The sequence below is a fragment of the Oncorhynchus nerka genome, unplaced genomic scaffold, assembly GCF_034236695.1.
Source record: "Oncorhynchus nerka isolate Pitt River unplaced genomic scaffold, Oner_Uvic_2.0 unplaced_scaffold_1384, whole genome shotgun sequence".
Classification (NCBI taxonomy): Eukaryota; Metazoa; Chordata; class Actinopteri; order Salmoniformes; family Salmonidae; genus Oncorhynchus; species Oncorhynchus nerka.
The window spans coordinates 37,501-54,662 of NW_027039925.1; the positions used below are offsets into that span (position 1 = coordinate 37,501).

The 17,162-nt window shown below is 43.9% G+C and overlaps 1 protein-coding gene across 1 annotated transcript in view; it reads right to left on the reverse strand.

Annotated features, from left to right (window-relative positions):
* Positions 1-12,473, reverse strand: part of LOC135568778 (E3 ubiquitin-protein ligase RBBP6-like) — a gene marked incomplete at its 3' end in the record, with an annotated part of 30,601 nt that extends 18,128 nt beyond the window's left edge. The window contains exons 1-2 of the mRNA XM_065015521.1: positions 11,419-12,473; positions 9,332-9,431 (exon numbers count right to left, since the gene is read on the reverse strand). Coding sequence (XP_064871593.1) covers positions 9,332-9,431; positions 11,419-11,584 — 266 coding nt within the window. The remainder of the gene's footprint in view (positions 1-9,331; positions 9,432-11,418) is intronic.
* Between the last annotated feature and the right edge of the window lie 4,689 nt (positions 12,474-17,162).

Genomic DNA, 17,162 nt, shown 5'->3' on the forward strand with positions numbered 1-17,162 from the left:
CACACCCCTTACAGCACCACACCCCCAGCAGCACCACACCTCCACACCCCTTACAGCACCACACCCCCAGCAGCACCACACCCCTTACAGCACCACACCCCCAGCAGCACCACACCCCCACAGCCCTTACAGCACCACACCCCACACTCCCAGCAGCACCACACCCCCAGCAGCCCCACACCCTAGCAGCACCACACCCCCACACCCCCAGCAGCACCACACCCCTTACAGCACCACACCCCCAGCAGCACCACACCCCCACACCCCTTACAGCACCACACCCCCAGCAGCACCACACCCCTAGCAGCACCACACCCCCAGCAGCACCACACCCCCACACCCCCAGCAGCACCATACCCCCACACCCCCCAGCAGCACCACACCCCCCACCACCCCTTACACCACCACACCCCCACACCCCTTACAGCACCACACCCCTTACACCACCACACCCCCACACCCTTACACCACCACACCCCTTACAGCACCACACCCCAGCAGCCCCACACCCCTTACAGCACCACACCCCCACACCCCTTACAGCACCACACCCCCACCCCTTACACCCCTTACACCCCTTACAGCACCACACCCCTTACAGCACCACACCCCCACACCCCTTACACCCCCACACCCCTTACCCCCACACCCCTTACAGCACCCCACACCCCTTACAGCACCCCCACACCCCCAGCAGCAGGTGTCAGAGAGCAGAGCTGCGGCCCAACGTCCCTTATTTGAATATCTTAACTGACAACAGTTCTCAGTTCTCAGTTACACAAACAATCCAGAGCTCCTCACTTAGAATCTAGATAAATGAACCCGGGGCCCACTGCCTCCAACATCAGGAAGAAACTAATCTAGATAAATGACCCCGGGGCCCACTGCCTCCAACATCAGGAAGAAACTAATCTAGATAAATGACCCCGGGGCCCACTGCCTCCAACATCAGGAAGAAACTAATCTAGATAAATGAACCCGGGGCCCACTGCCTCCAACATCAGGAAGAAACTAATCTAGATAAATGACCCCGGGGCCCACTGCCTCCAACATCAGGAAGAAACTAATCTAGATAAATGAACCAGGGGCCCACTGCTTCCAACATCAGGAAGAAACTAATCTAGATAAATGAAGCCGGGGCCCACTGCTTCCAACATCAGGAAGAAACTAATCTAGATAAATGAAGCCGGGGCCCACTGCCTCCAACATCAGGAAGAAACTAATCTAGATAAATGACCCCGGGGCCCACTGCCTCCAACATCAGGAAGAAACTAATCTAGATAAATGAACCAGGGGCCCACTGCTTCCAACATCAGGAAGAAACTAATCTAGATAAATGACCCAGAGCCCACTGCTTCCAACATCAGGAAGAAACAAATCTAGATAAAAGAACCCGGGCCCACTGCTTCCAACATCAGGAAGAAACTAATCTAGATAAATGAACCCGGGCCCACTGCTTCCAACATCAGGAAGAAACTAATCTAGATAAATGACCCCGGGGCCCACTGCTTCCAACATCAGGAAGAAACTAATCTAGATAAATGAACCAGGGCCCACTGCTTCCAACATCAGGAAGAAACTAATCTAGATAAATGAACCGGGGCCCACTGCTTCCAACATCAGGAAGAAACTAATCTAGATAAATGACCCGGGGCCCACTGCTTCCAACATCAGGAAGAAACTAATCTAGATAAATGAACCCGGGGCCCACTGCTTCCAACATCAGGAAGAAACTAATCTAGATAAATGAACCAGGGCCCACTGCTTCCAACATCAGGAAGAAACAAATCTAGATAAATGAACCCGGGGCCCACTGCTTCCAACATCAGGAAGAAACTAATCTAGATAAATGAACCCGGGGCCCACTGCCTCCAACATCAGGAAGAAACTAATCTAGATAAATGAACCCGGGGCCCACTGCCTCCAACATCAGGAAGAAACTAATCTAGATAAATGAACCCGGGGCCCACTGCCTCCAACATCAGGAAGAAACTAATCTAGATAAATGAACCCGGGGCCCACTGCTTCCAACATCAGGAAGAAACTAATCTAGATAAATGACCCGGGGCCCACTGCTTCCAACATCAGGAAGAAACTAATCTAGATAAATGAACCCGGGGCCCACTGCTTCCAACATCAGGAAGAAACTAATCTAGATAAATGAACCCGGGGCCCACTGCCTCCAACATCAGGAAGAAACTAATCTAGATAAATGAACCAGGGGCCCACTGCTGCCAACATCAGGAAGAAACTAATCTAGATAAATGAACCCGGGGCCCACTGCTGCCAACATCAGGAAGAAACTAATCTAGATAAATGAACCCGGGGCCCACTGCTTCCAACATCAGGAAGAAACTAATCCAGATAAATGACCCGGGGCCCACTGCTTCCAACATCAGGAAGAAACTAATCTAGATAAATGAACCCGGGGCCACTGCTTCCAACATCAGGAAGAAACTAATCTAGATAAATGAACCCGGGGCCCACTGCTGCCAACATCAGGAAGAAACTAATCTAGATAAATGATCCAGGGCCCACTGCTGCCAACATCAGGAAGAAACTAATCTAGATAAATGAACCCGGGGCCCACTGCTGCCAACATCAGGAAGAAACTAATCTAGATAAATGATCCAGGGCCCACTGCTGCCAACATCAGGAAGAAACTAATCTAGATAAATGACCCGGGGCCCATGCCTCCAACATCAGGAAGAAACTAATCTAGATAAATGACCCCGGGGCCCACTGCTGCCAACATCAGGAAGAAACAAATCTAGATAAAAGAACCCGGGCCCACTGCTTCCAACATCAGGAAGAAACTAATCTAGATAAATGAACCCGGGCCCACTGCTTCCAACATCAGGAAGAAACTAATCTAGATAAATGACCCCGGGGCCCACTGCTTCCAACATCAGGAAGAAACTAATCTAGATAAATGAACCAGGGCCCACTGCTTCCAACATCAGGAAGAAACTAATCTAGATAAATGAACCCGGGGCCCACTGCTGCCAACATCAGGAAGAAACTAATCTAGATAAATCATCCAGGGCCCACTGCTGCCAACATCAGGAAGAAACTAATCTAGATAAATGAACCCGGGGCCCACTGCTGCCAACATCAGGAAGAAACTAATCTAGATAAATGATCCAGGGCCCACTGCTGCCAACATCAGGAAGAAACTAATCTAGATAAATGACCCGGGGCCCATGCCTCCAACATCAGGAAGAAACTAATCTAGATAAATGACCCCGGGGCCCACTGCTTCCAACATCAGGAAGAAACTAATCTAGATAAATGACCCGGGACCCACTGCTTCCAACATCAGGAAGAAACTAATCTAGATAAATGACCCGGGGCCCACTGCCTCCAACATCAGGAAGAAACTAATCTAGATAAATGACCCCGGGGCCCACTGCCTCCAACATCAGGAAGAAACTAATCTAGATAAATGAACCCGGGGCCCACTGCTTCCAACATCAGGAAGAAACTAATCTAGATAAATGAACCCGGGGCCCACTGCTGCCAACATCAGGAAGAAACTAATCTAGATAAATGAACCAGGGCCCACTGCTTCCAACATCACTTGATGCCACATCAGGAAGAAACGAATCTAGATAAATGAACCCGGGGCCCACTGCCTCCAACATCAGGAAGAAACTAATCTAGATAAATGACCCGGGGCCCACTGCTTCCAACATCAGGAAGAAACTAATCTAGATAAATGAACCCGGGGCCCACTGCTTCCAACATCAGGAAGAAACTAATCTAGATAAATGAACCAGGGCCCACTGCTTCCAACATCAGGAAGAAACTAATCTAGATAAATGAACCCGGGGCCCACTGCTTCCAACATCAGGAAGAAACTAATCTAGATAAATGAACCCGGGGCCCACTGCTTCCAACATCAGGAAGAAACTAATCTAGATAAATGAACCAGGGGCCCACTGCTTCCAACATCAGGAAGAAACTAATCTAGATAAATGAACCCGGGGCCCACTGCTTCCAACATCAGGAAGAAACTAATCTAGATAAATGAACCCGGGAAGAAACTAATCTAGATAATTGATCTGGGGCCCACTGCTTCCAACATCAGGAAGAAACTAATCTAGATAATTGATCTGGGGCCCACTGCTTCCAACATCAGGAAGAAACTAATCTAGATAAATGATCCGGGGACCACTGCTTCCAACATCAGGAAGAAACTAATCTAGATAAATGAACCAGGGCCCACTGCTTCCAACATCACTTGATGCCACATCAGGAAGAAACGAATCTAGATAAATGAACCCGGGGCCCACTGCTTCCAACATCAGGAAGAAACGAATCTAGATAAATGAACCCGGGGCCCACAGCTTCCAACATCAGGAAGCTAATCTAGATAAATGAACCCGGGGCCACTGCTTCCAACATCACTTGATGCCACATCGGGAAGAAACTAATCTAGATAAATGAACCCGGGGCCCACTGCTTCCAACATCAGGAAGAAACTAATCTAGATAATTGATCTGGGGCCCACTGCTTCCAACATCAGGAAGAAACTAATCTAGATAATTGATCTGGGGCCCACTGCTTCCAACATCAGGAAGAAACTAATCTAGATAATTGATCTGGGGCCCACTGCTTCCAACATCAGGAAGAAACTAATCTAGATAAATGAACCAGGGCCCACTGCTTCCAACATCAGGAAGAAACTAATCTAGATAAATGAACCCGGGGCCCACTGCTTCCAACATCAGGAAGAAACTAATCTAGATAAATGAACCCGGGGCCCACTGCTTCCAACATCAGGAAGAAACTAATCTAGATAAATGAACCAGGGGCCCACTGCTTCCAACATCAGGAAGAAACTAATCTAGATAAATGAACCCGGGGCCCACTGCTTCCAACATCAGGAAGAAACTAATCTAGATAAATGAACCCGGGGCCCACTGCTTCCAACATCAGGAAGAAACTAATCTAGATAATTGATCTGGGGCCCACTGCTTCCAACATCAGGAAGAAACTAATCTAGATAAATGATCCGGGGACCACTGCTTCCAACATCAGGAAGAAACTAATCTAGATAAATGAACCAGGGCCCACTGCTTCCAACATCACTTGATGCCACATCAGGAAGAAACGAATCTAGATAAATGAACCCGGGGCCCACTGCTTCCAACATCAGGAAGAAACGAATCTAGATAAATGAACCCGGGGCCCACAGCTTCCAACATCAGGAAGAAACTAATCTAGATAAATGAACCAGGGCCCACTGCTTCAACAACTTGATCAGGAAGAAACTAATCTAGATAAATGAACCCGGGGCCCACTGCTTCCAACATCAGGAAGAAACTAATCTAGATAATTGATCTGGGGCCCACTGCTTCCAACATCAGGAAGAAACTAATCTAGATAATTGATCTGGGGCCCACTGCTTCCAACATCAGGAAGAAACTAATCTAGATAATTGATCTGGGGCCCACTGCTTCCAACATAAGGAAGAAACTAATCTAGATAATTGATCTGGGGCCCACTGCTTCCAACATCAGGAAGAAAAAAATCTAGATAATTGATCTGGGGCCCACTGCTTCCAACATCAGGAAGAAACTAATCTAGATAATTGATCTGGGGCCCACTGCTTCCAACATCAGGAAGAAACTAATCTAGATAATTGATCTGGGGCCCACTGCTTCCAACATCACTTGATGCCACATCAGGAAGTGCCATTTAAAATGTCACAATAATGACTAATATACATTTGGGGCGGCAGGGTAGCCTAGTGGTTAGAGTGTTGGACTAGTAACCGAAAGGTTGCAAGTTCAAATCCCCGAGCTGACAAGGTACAAATCTGTCGTTCTGCCCCTGAAAAGGCAGTTAACCCACTGTTCCTAGGCAGTCATTGAAAATAAGAATTTGTTCTTAACTGACTTGCCTAGTAAAGTAAAAGGTAAAAAGGCATTGGTCTGAAGCCCCCCCCCAAAAGCTAATAAATTCACATGAGCTCCACAACGCCTACTTCACCCATAATCCACCAAGGTTTTCCAGCACACAGCTTTGACCTACTACAGTAGCTATTGTTGGTCTGTTGTACTTCAAACTATGGGAAGGCAGGATTTTGACGGCAGCCATCTTGCTTTTGACGGCAGCCATCTTGCCATCTTGACGGCAGCCATCTTGCAGCCATCTTGCTTTGACGGCAGCCATCTTGCTTTTGACGGCAGCCATCTTGCTTTTCGACGGCAGCCATCTTGCTTTTCGACGGCAGCCATCTTGCTTTTCGACGGCAGCCATCTTGCTTTTGACGGCAGCCATCTTGGATTTTCGACGGCAGCCATCTTGCTTTTGACGGCAGCCATCTTGGATTTTCGACGGCAGCCATCTTGGTTTTCATTTGAAACATCTCTTCACCCGTTGCTTGTTTATAACAGGGGCAACGTTGTGAATCAGTCAGTCACAGAGAGACAGATAAACATCTCGATTCCGTTTTTAAAAACGGGGATCTTCTGTGTATAAAGTGACGTGGAAGAACGAAAGTTCAGTAATGATGGTTTTACGAAAACCGCTCGGAGATTTAACTAAGTATCCTTATTAAGATGCTTTTGGGAAACCGAGGACCCTGGGAAATAAATTAGCTGAGACAACAAATTTTAATTTTAACATAATTTGAGGTGTAAATTACACATTTCAGAAGACACCTTGCGGGGAGGGGGGGGGGGGGGGGTAAAATCCATGGAAATTTAAAACATAAAAACTGTTTTTAAGTGAGAAGTAGGCATTGGTCTGACGCCGATAAAGGAATGACCACCAACCCATTCTAGCACACAGCTTTGACCTACTACAGTAGCTATTGTTGGGTCTATTGTACATCAAAACAATGTGTATGCAGGTTGCCTAGAATTTAAAAACCTTCTCAAAAAAGCCTAATTCCTACTCTTCAGGGGAATAATGGACTTTACAGTGTCCTGCTATTAAAATGTATTTTCAGTGCATTCAGAAAGTATTCAGACCCCTTGACTTCTACATTTTTGTTACGTTACAGCCTTATTCTAAAATGGATTACATCTATACACAACACCCCATAATGCCATCACAATACCCCATAATGCCATCACAATACCCCATAATGACATCACAATACCCCATAATGCCATCACAATACCCCATAATGCCATCACAATACCCCATAATGCCATCACAATACCCCATAATGCCATCACAATACCCCATAATGACATCACAATACCCCATAATGACATCACAATACCCCATAATGACATCACAATACCCCACAATGACAAAGCAAAAACAGGTTTTAGACATTTTGGCAAAAGTATTAAAATTAAATACTGAAATATGATTTCCATAAGTATTCAGACCCTTTACTCAGTACTTTGTTGAAGCTACAAGCTTGGCACACCTGTATTTGGGGAGTTTCTCCCATTCTTCTCTGCAGATCCTCTCAAGCTCTGTCAGGTTGGATGGGGTGCGTCGCTGCACGGCTGTTTTCAGGTCTCTCCAGAGATGTTCGATCGGCTTCAAAGTCTGGGCTCTGGCTGGGCCACTCAAGGACATTCAGAGACTTGTCCCGAAGCCACTCCTGCGTTGTCCTGCGTTGTCTTGGCTGTGTGCTTAGGGGTTGTTGTTCTGTTGGAAGGGGAACCTTCGCCCCAGTCTGAGGTCCTGAGTGCTCTGGAACAGGTTTTCATCAAGGATCTCTCTGTACTTTGCTCCGTTCATCTTTCCCTCGATCCTGACTAGTCTCCCAGTCCCTGCCACTGAAAATCCCCACAGCATGATGCTGCCACCACCACCATGCTTCACCGTAGGGATGGTGCCAGGTTTCCTCCAGACGTAACGCTTGGCATTCAGGCCAACGAGTTCAATCTTGGTTTCATCAGACCAGAGAATCTTGTTTCTCATGGTCTGAGAGTCTTTAGGTGCCGTTTGGTGAACTCCAAGCGGGCTGTCATGTGCCTTTTACTGAGGAGTGGCTTCCGTCTGGCCACTCTACCATAAAGGCCTAATTGGTGAAGTGCTGCAGAGATGGTTGTCCTTCTGGAAGGTTCTCCCATATCCACAGAGGAACTCTGGAGCTCTGTCAGAGTGACCATCAGGTTCTTGCTCACCTCCCTGACCAAGGCTTTTCTCCTCCGACTCCTCAGTTTGTCCGGGCGGCCAGCTCTAGGGAGTCTTGGTGGTTCCAAACTTCTTCCATTTAAGAATGATGGAGGCCATTGTGTTCTTGGGGACCTTCAATGCTGCAGAAAGGTTTTGCTACCCTTCCCCAGGATTGAGACAAGGCAAAGATCTGTCTAAGGAGCTCTTCGGACAATTCCTGCGACCTCGTGGCTTTGTTTTTGCTCTGACATGCACTGTCAACTGTGGGACCTTTATATAGACAGGTGTGTGTACCTTTCTAAATCATGTCCAGTTAATTGAATTTACCACAGGTGAACTCCAATCAAGTTGTAGAAACATCTCAAGGATGATCAATGGAAACAGGAAGCACCTGAGCTCAATTTCAAGTCTCATAGCAAAGTGTCAGAATAATTATCTAAATGTTATTTTTAATACATTTGCAAATATTTCTAAAATACCTGTTTTCGCTTTGTCATTATGGGGTAGAAGGAAAAAATATTTAATACATTTTTAGAACAGGGCTGAAAAGTCAAACAAAATGTGGAAAAAAATGGGTTTGAATTTTTTAAATAAAAATTATATTTAATCTTTAATTTAACTAGGCAAGTCAGTTCAGAACAAATTCTTATTTACAATGATGGCCTACCCCGGGCCGAACCCGGACGACGCCGGGCCAATGGGACTCCCAATCACGGCCGGATGTGATACAGCCTGGAATCGAACCAGGGACTGTATTGACCCCCTCTTGCACTGAGACGCAGCGACCTTAGACCACCAGGGAGTCCTCGATGCACTGTGTATATATGTACTCGCATGTTATACATCTTGCTTGGTGACTACAGGCTGGGTTAAGGCCAGGTGACTACAGGCCAGGTGACTACAGGCTGGGTTAAGGCCAGGTGACTACAGGCCAGGTGACTACAGGCTGGGTTAAGGCCAGGTGACTACAGGCTGGGTTAAGACCAGGGGACTACAGGCTGGGTTAAGGCCAGGTGACTACAGGCTGGGTTAAGGCCAGGTGACTACAGGCTGGGTTAAGGCCAGGTGACTACAGGCTGGGTTAAGGCCAGGTGACTACAGGCTGGGTTAAGGCCAGGTGACTACAGGCTGGGTTAAGGCCAGGTGACTACAGGCCAGGTGACTACAGGCTGGGTTAAGGCCAGGTGACTACAGGCTGGGTTAAGGCCAGGTGACTACACTGTATATATGTACTCACATGTTATACATCTTGCTTGAAGCCTTGACTCCTCCGATGGGTATTCTTCTGATGATGACAGAGGAGTTCTTGGATATCAGGGCCTCGTCGTCTTTGTATTCTACAGATCAGAGACGAGGGAATTACTGGTCTGTCTGTTGGTAGTCCCCCGGGGGCCATCCTATATATCTAGTCCCCCAGGGGCCATCCCAGATATCTAGTCCCCCGGGGGCCATCCCAGATATCTAGTCCCCCGGGGGCCATCCCAGATATCTAGTCCCCCAGGGGCCATCCCAGATATCTAGTCCCCCAGGGGCCATCCTATATATCTAGTCCCCCAGGCACCATCCTATATATCTAGTCCCCCAGGCACCATCCTATACATCTAGTCCCCCCGGGCACCATCCCAGATATCTAGTCCCCCGGGGGCCATCCTATACATCTAGTCCCCCGGGCACCATCCAGACATCTAGTCCCCCGGGCGCCATCCCAGATATCTAGTCCCCCGGGGGCCATCCCAGATATCTAGTCCCCGCCATCCCAGATATCTAGCCATCCCAGATATCTAGTCCCCGGCGCCATCCCAGATATCTAGTCCCCCGGGGGCCATCCCAGATATCTAGTCCCCCGGGCGCCATCCCAGATATCTAGTCCCCCGGGCGCCATCCCAGATATCTAGTCCCCCGGGGGCCATCCCAGATATCTAGTCCCCCGGGCACCATCCTGTATATCTATATCTAATATAAAATCAATCCATCTTATCTATTCAATTTACATATGACGTTTTACATTCATGTTTGTCAGGAAGTGTTTTTAAAGTCCACTGGCCTCAACCAACCCCCCCCCCAAAAGAGCAAGCAGTTCACAGTAGAAGGAAGAAACCTTAAGAGGAACCAGACTCCCTGACTAGGCCTAACCCCACCATGCCAGCACACAAGCCAACCACCTGGGCTGAAATAAGGGGTTTTGTGGATGATGGAACCTCACAGGTAGGCCAAATAAAATAAAAAATGCATATAAAATTAACATTTCCCTTCAACGAAACGGCTCAAACCCATTGACCCTCTTCTCTATTCAAGCCCTGTCAAAAAAATATATATATACCGGACCCCATTTGACCAGTAACCACAATGGTCGTCTGGCTGTCAAGACCTCTTCATTCGAAATGTGTTCCCGACGGTGCTTATTGACACTAGTTGATTGGTGCTTATTGATCCCTGTGGTTGACACTAGTTGATTGGTGCTTATTGATCCCTGTGGTTGACACTAGTTTATTGGTGCTTATTGATCCCTGTGGTTGACACTAGTTGATTGGTGCTTATTGATCCCTGTGGTTGACACTAGTTGATTGGTGCTTATTGATCCCTGTGGTTGACACTAGTTTATTGGTGCTTATTGATCCCTGTGGTTGACACTAGTTTATTGGTGCTTATTGATTGATCCCTGTGGTTGACACTAGTTGATTGGTGCTTATTGATCCCTGTGGTTGACACTAGTTTATTGGTGCTTATTGATCCCTGTGGTTGACACTAGTTTATTGGTGCTTATTGATTGATCCCTGTGGTTGACACTAGCTCACCTTATTAACGTTAGATTTCCGTCCAGGCCCCGTTATGTGCCGCTTCCCGATGGGGGTTCAGCATCAGCAAACAGCACGGAAAGCCCCTGCACTTGAGCAATAGCTCGTCAACCAACTTACTAGTTAGCTAAGTTTAAACAATAAAAATCTACCTAGCTGTGATCCGAGGTTGAAGCAGTAACCTGGTTAGTTAGAAAGTAGCCAGTTAGCAGTTAGCAGCAACGGGACAGCCAAAACACAACACGTGTGTTTTGTCTGATAAAGTGATGGTAGATCAGGACTATATAGGTGATACGGAAAGAAAAAAATATTCAACACGAAGAACTCAGTAACTCATTTCATAAAAGTTTTTAAAAATGTCAGATTGGCTTTCCGTCACTGGACAAATTTGTTCTTAGCTAATAACTAGGTAGCAACAGCTGTCGGCAGCTTTGACATCCCAAGTGATTTAACTTAGTTAAAATAAATAAAAATGTCTTCCTTTAAAAAAAATTTAAAAAACCCACAGATAATAAAACTACTTTCTTACCTTCTTTAGTTTGTGCGTTGGTGATTTGTAGGCCGCAGTCGACAGCTTTGAGTCTCTCTCGACCCATAATCTGTCTTTTCAGGTCGGCCAGAGTGATGTTCAGGCCATCGAAAGTGACCGTGTCGTAGTTGAGTTTAGATGAGAATTTATAATGTACACAAGACATGGTGGAAACGAAAAGGGACCCAGACACTAAACTGATCACATGTAGAGGGAACTCAATTACAACAAGCTGTCCCAAAAATGACAGAGCAAGTGTTCAATGAAAGTCGCTGAGTTTTTAAATGGAACTAAATGTTAATATCTAACGCGTCGGAAGGGGAAGAACAACAAAAAAACATGCTGATTGTGAGTTGTCTAATGGACTGAAATCACTTGTTTTGTTGGTTTGTTTTTTCAGAGTTTTGTACCGTAGAAACTGGCCCAAAGCAACACACCGCCTATCAGAAACATGGTGGGGGGAAAAAGCAATTTGACCAGATATTTCAAAATATATAAAATAAAGATCAACAAAGTGTCCGAGAGCCAAAAGGTAGGAAACTAAGAGTAGTAAACAGTAAAACAAAACAAAAAACGTGACTTGCGTCCTTACTGTCCCAAAAAAAATAAATGCGATCTCTTAAGAGAATCAAGAGTTTGAAAATAAACAACAAAAAAACAGAGCAAACACGACGGTATGTATAGCTAATTTATTCCCTGTGTAAAAGGGGTAGCTAACTAGTTCATGTGAATTATGACAGAAAATAAAGACAAGTCTGGCCTTCTCGTAAACGCTAACGTGTAGCTAACAGTTAGCTTGCTGATAGCTTATAGACAAAAACCAAACAAGCTACCTATAAACAGACACTGTCAACTCAAATTACGTGAAGACATTAACCGGATACTACAACAAAAACATTAATATTTCAGAAACTATATATATAGTCATTACATTCCATGCAAATATCTGAATAATGTTGTATTCCTTTCCATTTTGAAGTGTCCAGAAATCAACCAGCTGTGTCGACTTCCCACAGAGACAAGAGGAGAGAGCTGTCATTTTGGCTCGGGCGGCCTTTCTGCGCATGCGCAGGAAAAGGAACGGCCACGTTCAAGAACATCAGTCGCTTTGCTTCCTGCGCAGTCGACTGATGACGCAATCCAACACTCAGAGCCTACCTTCTATTGACCCTGTTGACTCATCAGTAGGAAAGACCTGACCCTCAGAGTCTACCTTCTATTGACCCTGTTGACTCATCAGTAGGAAAGATTTGTTTCTCTTTTGGTCCATTCAACAACAGAGCGATACGATCCTTGTTTCAGCAGGATGTTGTATCTATACCTTATGTCATGCCTTATTGGAATGGATTTATTGATAATATCTGTTGGGCAAAAGTTTGGATGTTGCCACACACATACCTACTTGTTAACAAAATGAAGGAAGTTTCCTTTAAAATTATTCATAAATATTATCCTGCCAACCACAATATGAAGAAGTTTAAGGAAAACATCAACTCAAATTGCTCCTTTTGTAATGACCACCCAGAAACAGTGTTGCATCTTTTTGGGGGGATTGTATTCATGTAAGAAAACTGTGCCAAGACATCAGTAGGTTTAATTCTCTCTTTCTTTCTCTCTCTCGGAGGACTTGAGCCCTAGGACCGTGCCCCAGGACTACCTGACATGATTCTTTGTCCCCAGTCCACCTGGATGCTGCTGGACTGGCCTGAGCCCTAGGACCATGTCCCAGGACTACCTGACATGATGACTCCTTGCTGTCCCCAGTCCACCTGACTGTGCTGCTGCTCCAGTTTCAACTGTTCTGCCTTATTATTATTCGACCATGCTGGTCATTTATGAACATTTGAACATCATGGCCATGTTCTGTTATAATCTCCACCCGGCACAGCCAGAAGAGGACTGGCCACCCCAGCCCCCTAGGTTTATAACATCGCACAGCCTGGTTCCTCTCTTAGGTTTCTTCCTAGCCTGGTTTTGGCCTTTTTGGGAGTTTTTCCTAGCCACCGTGCTTCTACACCTGCATTACTTGCTGTTTGGGGGTTTTAGGCTGGGTTTCTGTACAGCACTTTGAGACATCACCTGATGTAAGAAGGGCTATATAAATAAAATTTGATTTTGATTTAATTTGGTTTATAATTGAACACATTTATTAAGATCTGACACTGTTGTGGAGAGATGTACTGTTTTAGATTCTTTACATACCATAGAAATAAGCTGAAACATTTTTTATGTAATTCATTTCATTATTCTTTTGGGCCAAATTTCATATACACAAAATGTACATTTACAAACAAACACAAAAAAACAAAACATTTTCTTACCTTACAAAAATTAAATTGAACTGTATTTTAAGACAATTAAATACTCTACTAACAACAAAAAAAGCTGTTAGAATTATAAGTATGTCCCTAAGGTCCTTGTGTAATTGTGATCGTAGCCCCGCCCCTAGATCGATTGTCCATTGTATATAATATATATATATACTTGTGTTCCTTCATGTATTCACTGTATTGATTTGTTGTTAATAAAAACATTTTTTATAAAAAAAAGTGTGATAATATCTATTTTACCACTGAGAAGAATTAGGTACCAAGCTACTGAGAAAATGTTGTGCTGTATCATTTTGGCCCGGTAGTATGAGACATTTGGGTAGATTTTGTGTAGCACAAAAGCGCTTGATTTTGCCAATTAACTCAACACAAGAATGTCTTGAACATATAACTAAATATTATCGTGGCGATTGTAGAAGGAAGTAAGAAACTACTCATTTTGAAGTCCCTTATATTACATTTAAAAACAACATCTAAAGTCACCAGTAGATGGCGATCTAAAACCATTTATGATAAATGTTCAAAACGAGGCTTATCCTTTGATATAACATCTATTATTTTGTCTTGTGGAATTATCTCTATCAGGTGGGCATATCTACAGTAAAACACCTGTGCAGCAAGCCCACATGTCTTACAATGGGCCTATTATAACCTTCGAATGATGCTTGCTGAGGAGAGAAGTTGGCACCTTGTCAGTGTGTGCGTGTAGGGGGTGGAACCATTAGAAAATGACATCATTTGGGAGTTTTACGTCTTTGTGAAACTTGTTTTTTGTTGTAGGTAAAGCTATGACATTAAAACTACAGCTGCAGTTGCCTTTCACATTTATCATCCTCCTCCTCATTTATTATCCTGGTCCTCATTTATTATCCTCCTCATTTATTATTCTCCTCATTTATTATCCTCCTCCTCATTTATTATCCTGGTCCTCATTTATTATCCTCCTCCTCATTTATTATCCTCCTCCTCATTTATTATCCTCCTCATTTATTATCCTGGTCCTCATTTATTATCCTGGTCCTCATTTATTATCCTCCTCCTCATTTATTATTCTCCTCATTTATTATCCTCCTCCTCATTCATTATCCTCCTCCTCATTTATTATCCTCCTCATTTATTATTCTCCTCCTCATTCATTATCCTCCTCCTCATTTATTATCCTCCTCATTCATTATCCTCCTCCTCATTCATTATCCTGGTCCTCATTTATTATCCTGGTCCTCATTTATTATCCTCCTCCTCATTTATTATCCTGGTCTTCATTCATTATCCTCCTCATTTATTATCCTCCTCCTCATTTATTCTCCTCCTCATTCATTATCCTCCTCCTCATTTATTATCCTCCTCATTTATTATCCTGGTCCTCATTTATTATCCTCCTCCTCATTTATTATCCTCCTCCTCATTTATTATCCTCCTCCTCATTTATTATTCTCCTCCTCATTTATTATCCTCCTCCTCATTTATTATCCTCCTCCTCATTTATTATCCTCCTCCTCATTTATTATCCTGGCCATCATTTATTATCCTGGTCCTCATTTATTATTCTCCTCCTCATTCATTATCCTGGTCCTCATTTATTATCCTCCTCCTCATTTATTATCCTCCTCCTCATTTATTATCCTCCTCCTCATTTATTATCCTCCTCCTCATTCATTATCCTCCTCCTCATTTATTATCCTCCTCCTCATTTATTATCCTGGTCTTCATTCATTATCCTCCTCCTCATTTATTATCCTGGTCCTCATTTATTATCCTGGTCCTCATTTATTATCCTCCTCATTTATTATCCTGGTCCTCATTTATTATCCTCCTCCTCATTTATTATCCTCCTCCTCATTTATTATCCTCCTCCTCATTTATTATCCTCCTCCTCATTTATTATCCTCCTCCTCATTTATTATCCTCCTCATTTATTATCCTCCTCCCCATTTATTATCCTCCTCCTCCTCATTTATTATCCTCCTCATTTATTATCCTCCTCCTCATTTATTATCCTCCTCCTCATTTATTATCCTCCTCCTCATTTATTATCCTGGTCCTCATTTATTATCCTGGTCCTCATTTATTATCCTGGTCCTCATTTATTATCCTCCTCCTCATTTATTATCCTGGTCTTCATTCATTATCCTCCTCATTTATTATCCTCCTCCTCATTTATTCTCCTCCTCATTCATTATCCTCCTCCTCATTTATTATCCTCCTCATTTATTATCCTGGTCCTCATTTATTATCCTCCTCCTCATTTATTATCCTCCTCCTCATTTATTATCCTCCTCCTCATTTATTATTCTCCTCCTCATTTATTATCCTCCTCCTCATTTATTATCCTCCTCCTCATTTATTATCCTGGCCCTCATTTATTATCCTGGCCCTCATTTATTATCCTGGTCCTCATTTATTATTCTCCTCCTCATTCATTATCCTGGTCCTCATTTATTATCCTCCTCCTCATTTATTATCCTCCTCCTCATTTATTATCCTCCTCCTCATTCATTATCCTCCTCCTCATTTATTATCCTCCTCCTCATTTATTATCCTGGTCTTCATTCATTATCCTCCTCCTCATTTATTATCCTGGTCCTCATTTATTATCCTGGTCCTCATTTATTATCCTGGTCCTCATTTATTATCCTGGTCCTCATTTATTATCCTCCTCATTTATTATCCTGGTCCTCATTTATTATCCTCCTCCTCATTTATTATCCTCCTCCTCATTTATTATCCTCCTCCTCATTTATTATCCTCCTCCTCATTTATTATCCTCCTCCTCATTTATTATCCTCCTCATTTATTATCCTGGTCCTCATTTATTATCCTGGTCCTCATTTATTATCCTCCTCCTCATTTATTATCTTCCTCCTCCTCACTTATTATCTTCCTCCTCCTCATTTATTATCCTCCTCATTTATTATCCTCCTCCTCCTCATTTATTATCCTCCTCCTCATTTATTATCATTTATTATCCTCCTCCTCATTTATTATCTTCCTCCTCCTCATTTATTATCCTTTATCCTCCTCATTTATTATCCTCCTCCTCATTTATTATCCTCCTCATTTATTATCCTCCTCATTTATTATCCTCCTCCTCATTTATTATCCTCCTCCTCATTTATTATCTTCCTCCTCCTCCTCCTCATTTATTATCCTCCTCCTCATTTATTATCTTCCTCCTCCTCATTTATTATCCTCCTCCTCATTTATTATCTTCCTCCTCCTCATTTATTATCTTCCTCCTCCTCATTTATTATCCTCCTCCTCATTTATTATCTTCCTCCTCCTCATTTATTATCCTCCTCCTCATTTATTATCTTCCTCCTCCTCATTTATTATCTTCCTCCTCCTCATTTATTATCTTCCTCCTCCTCATTTATTATCCTCCTCATTTATTATCCTCCTCCTCATTTATTATCC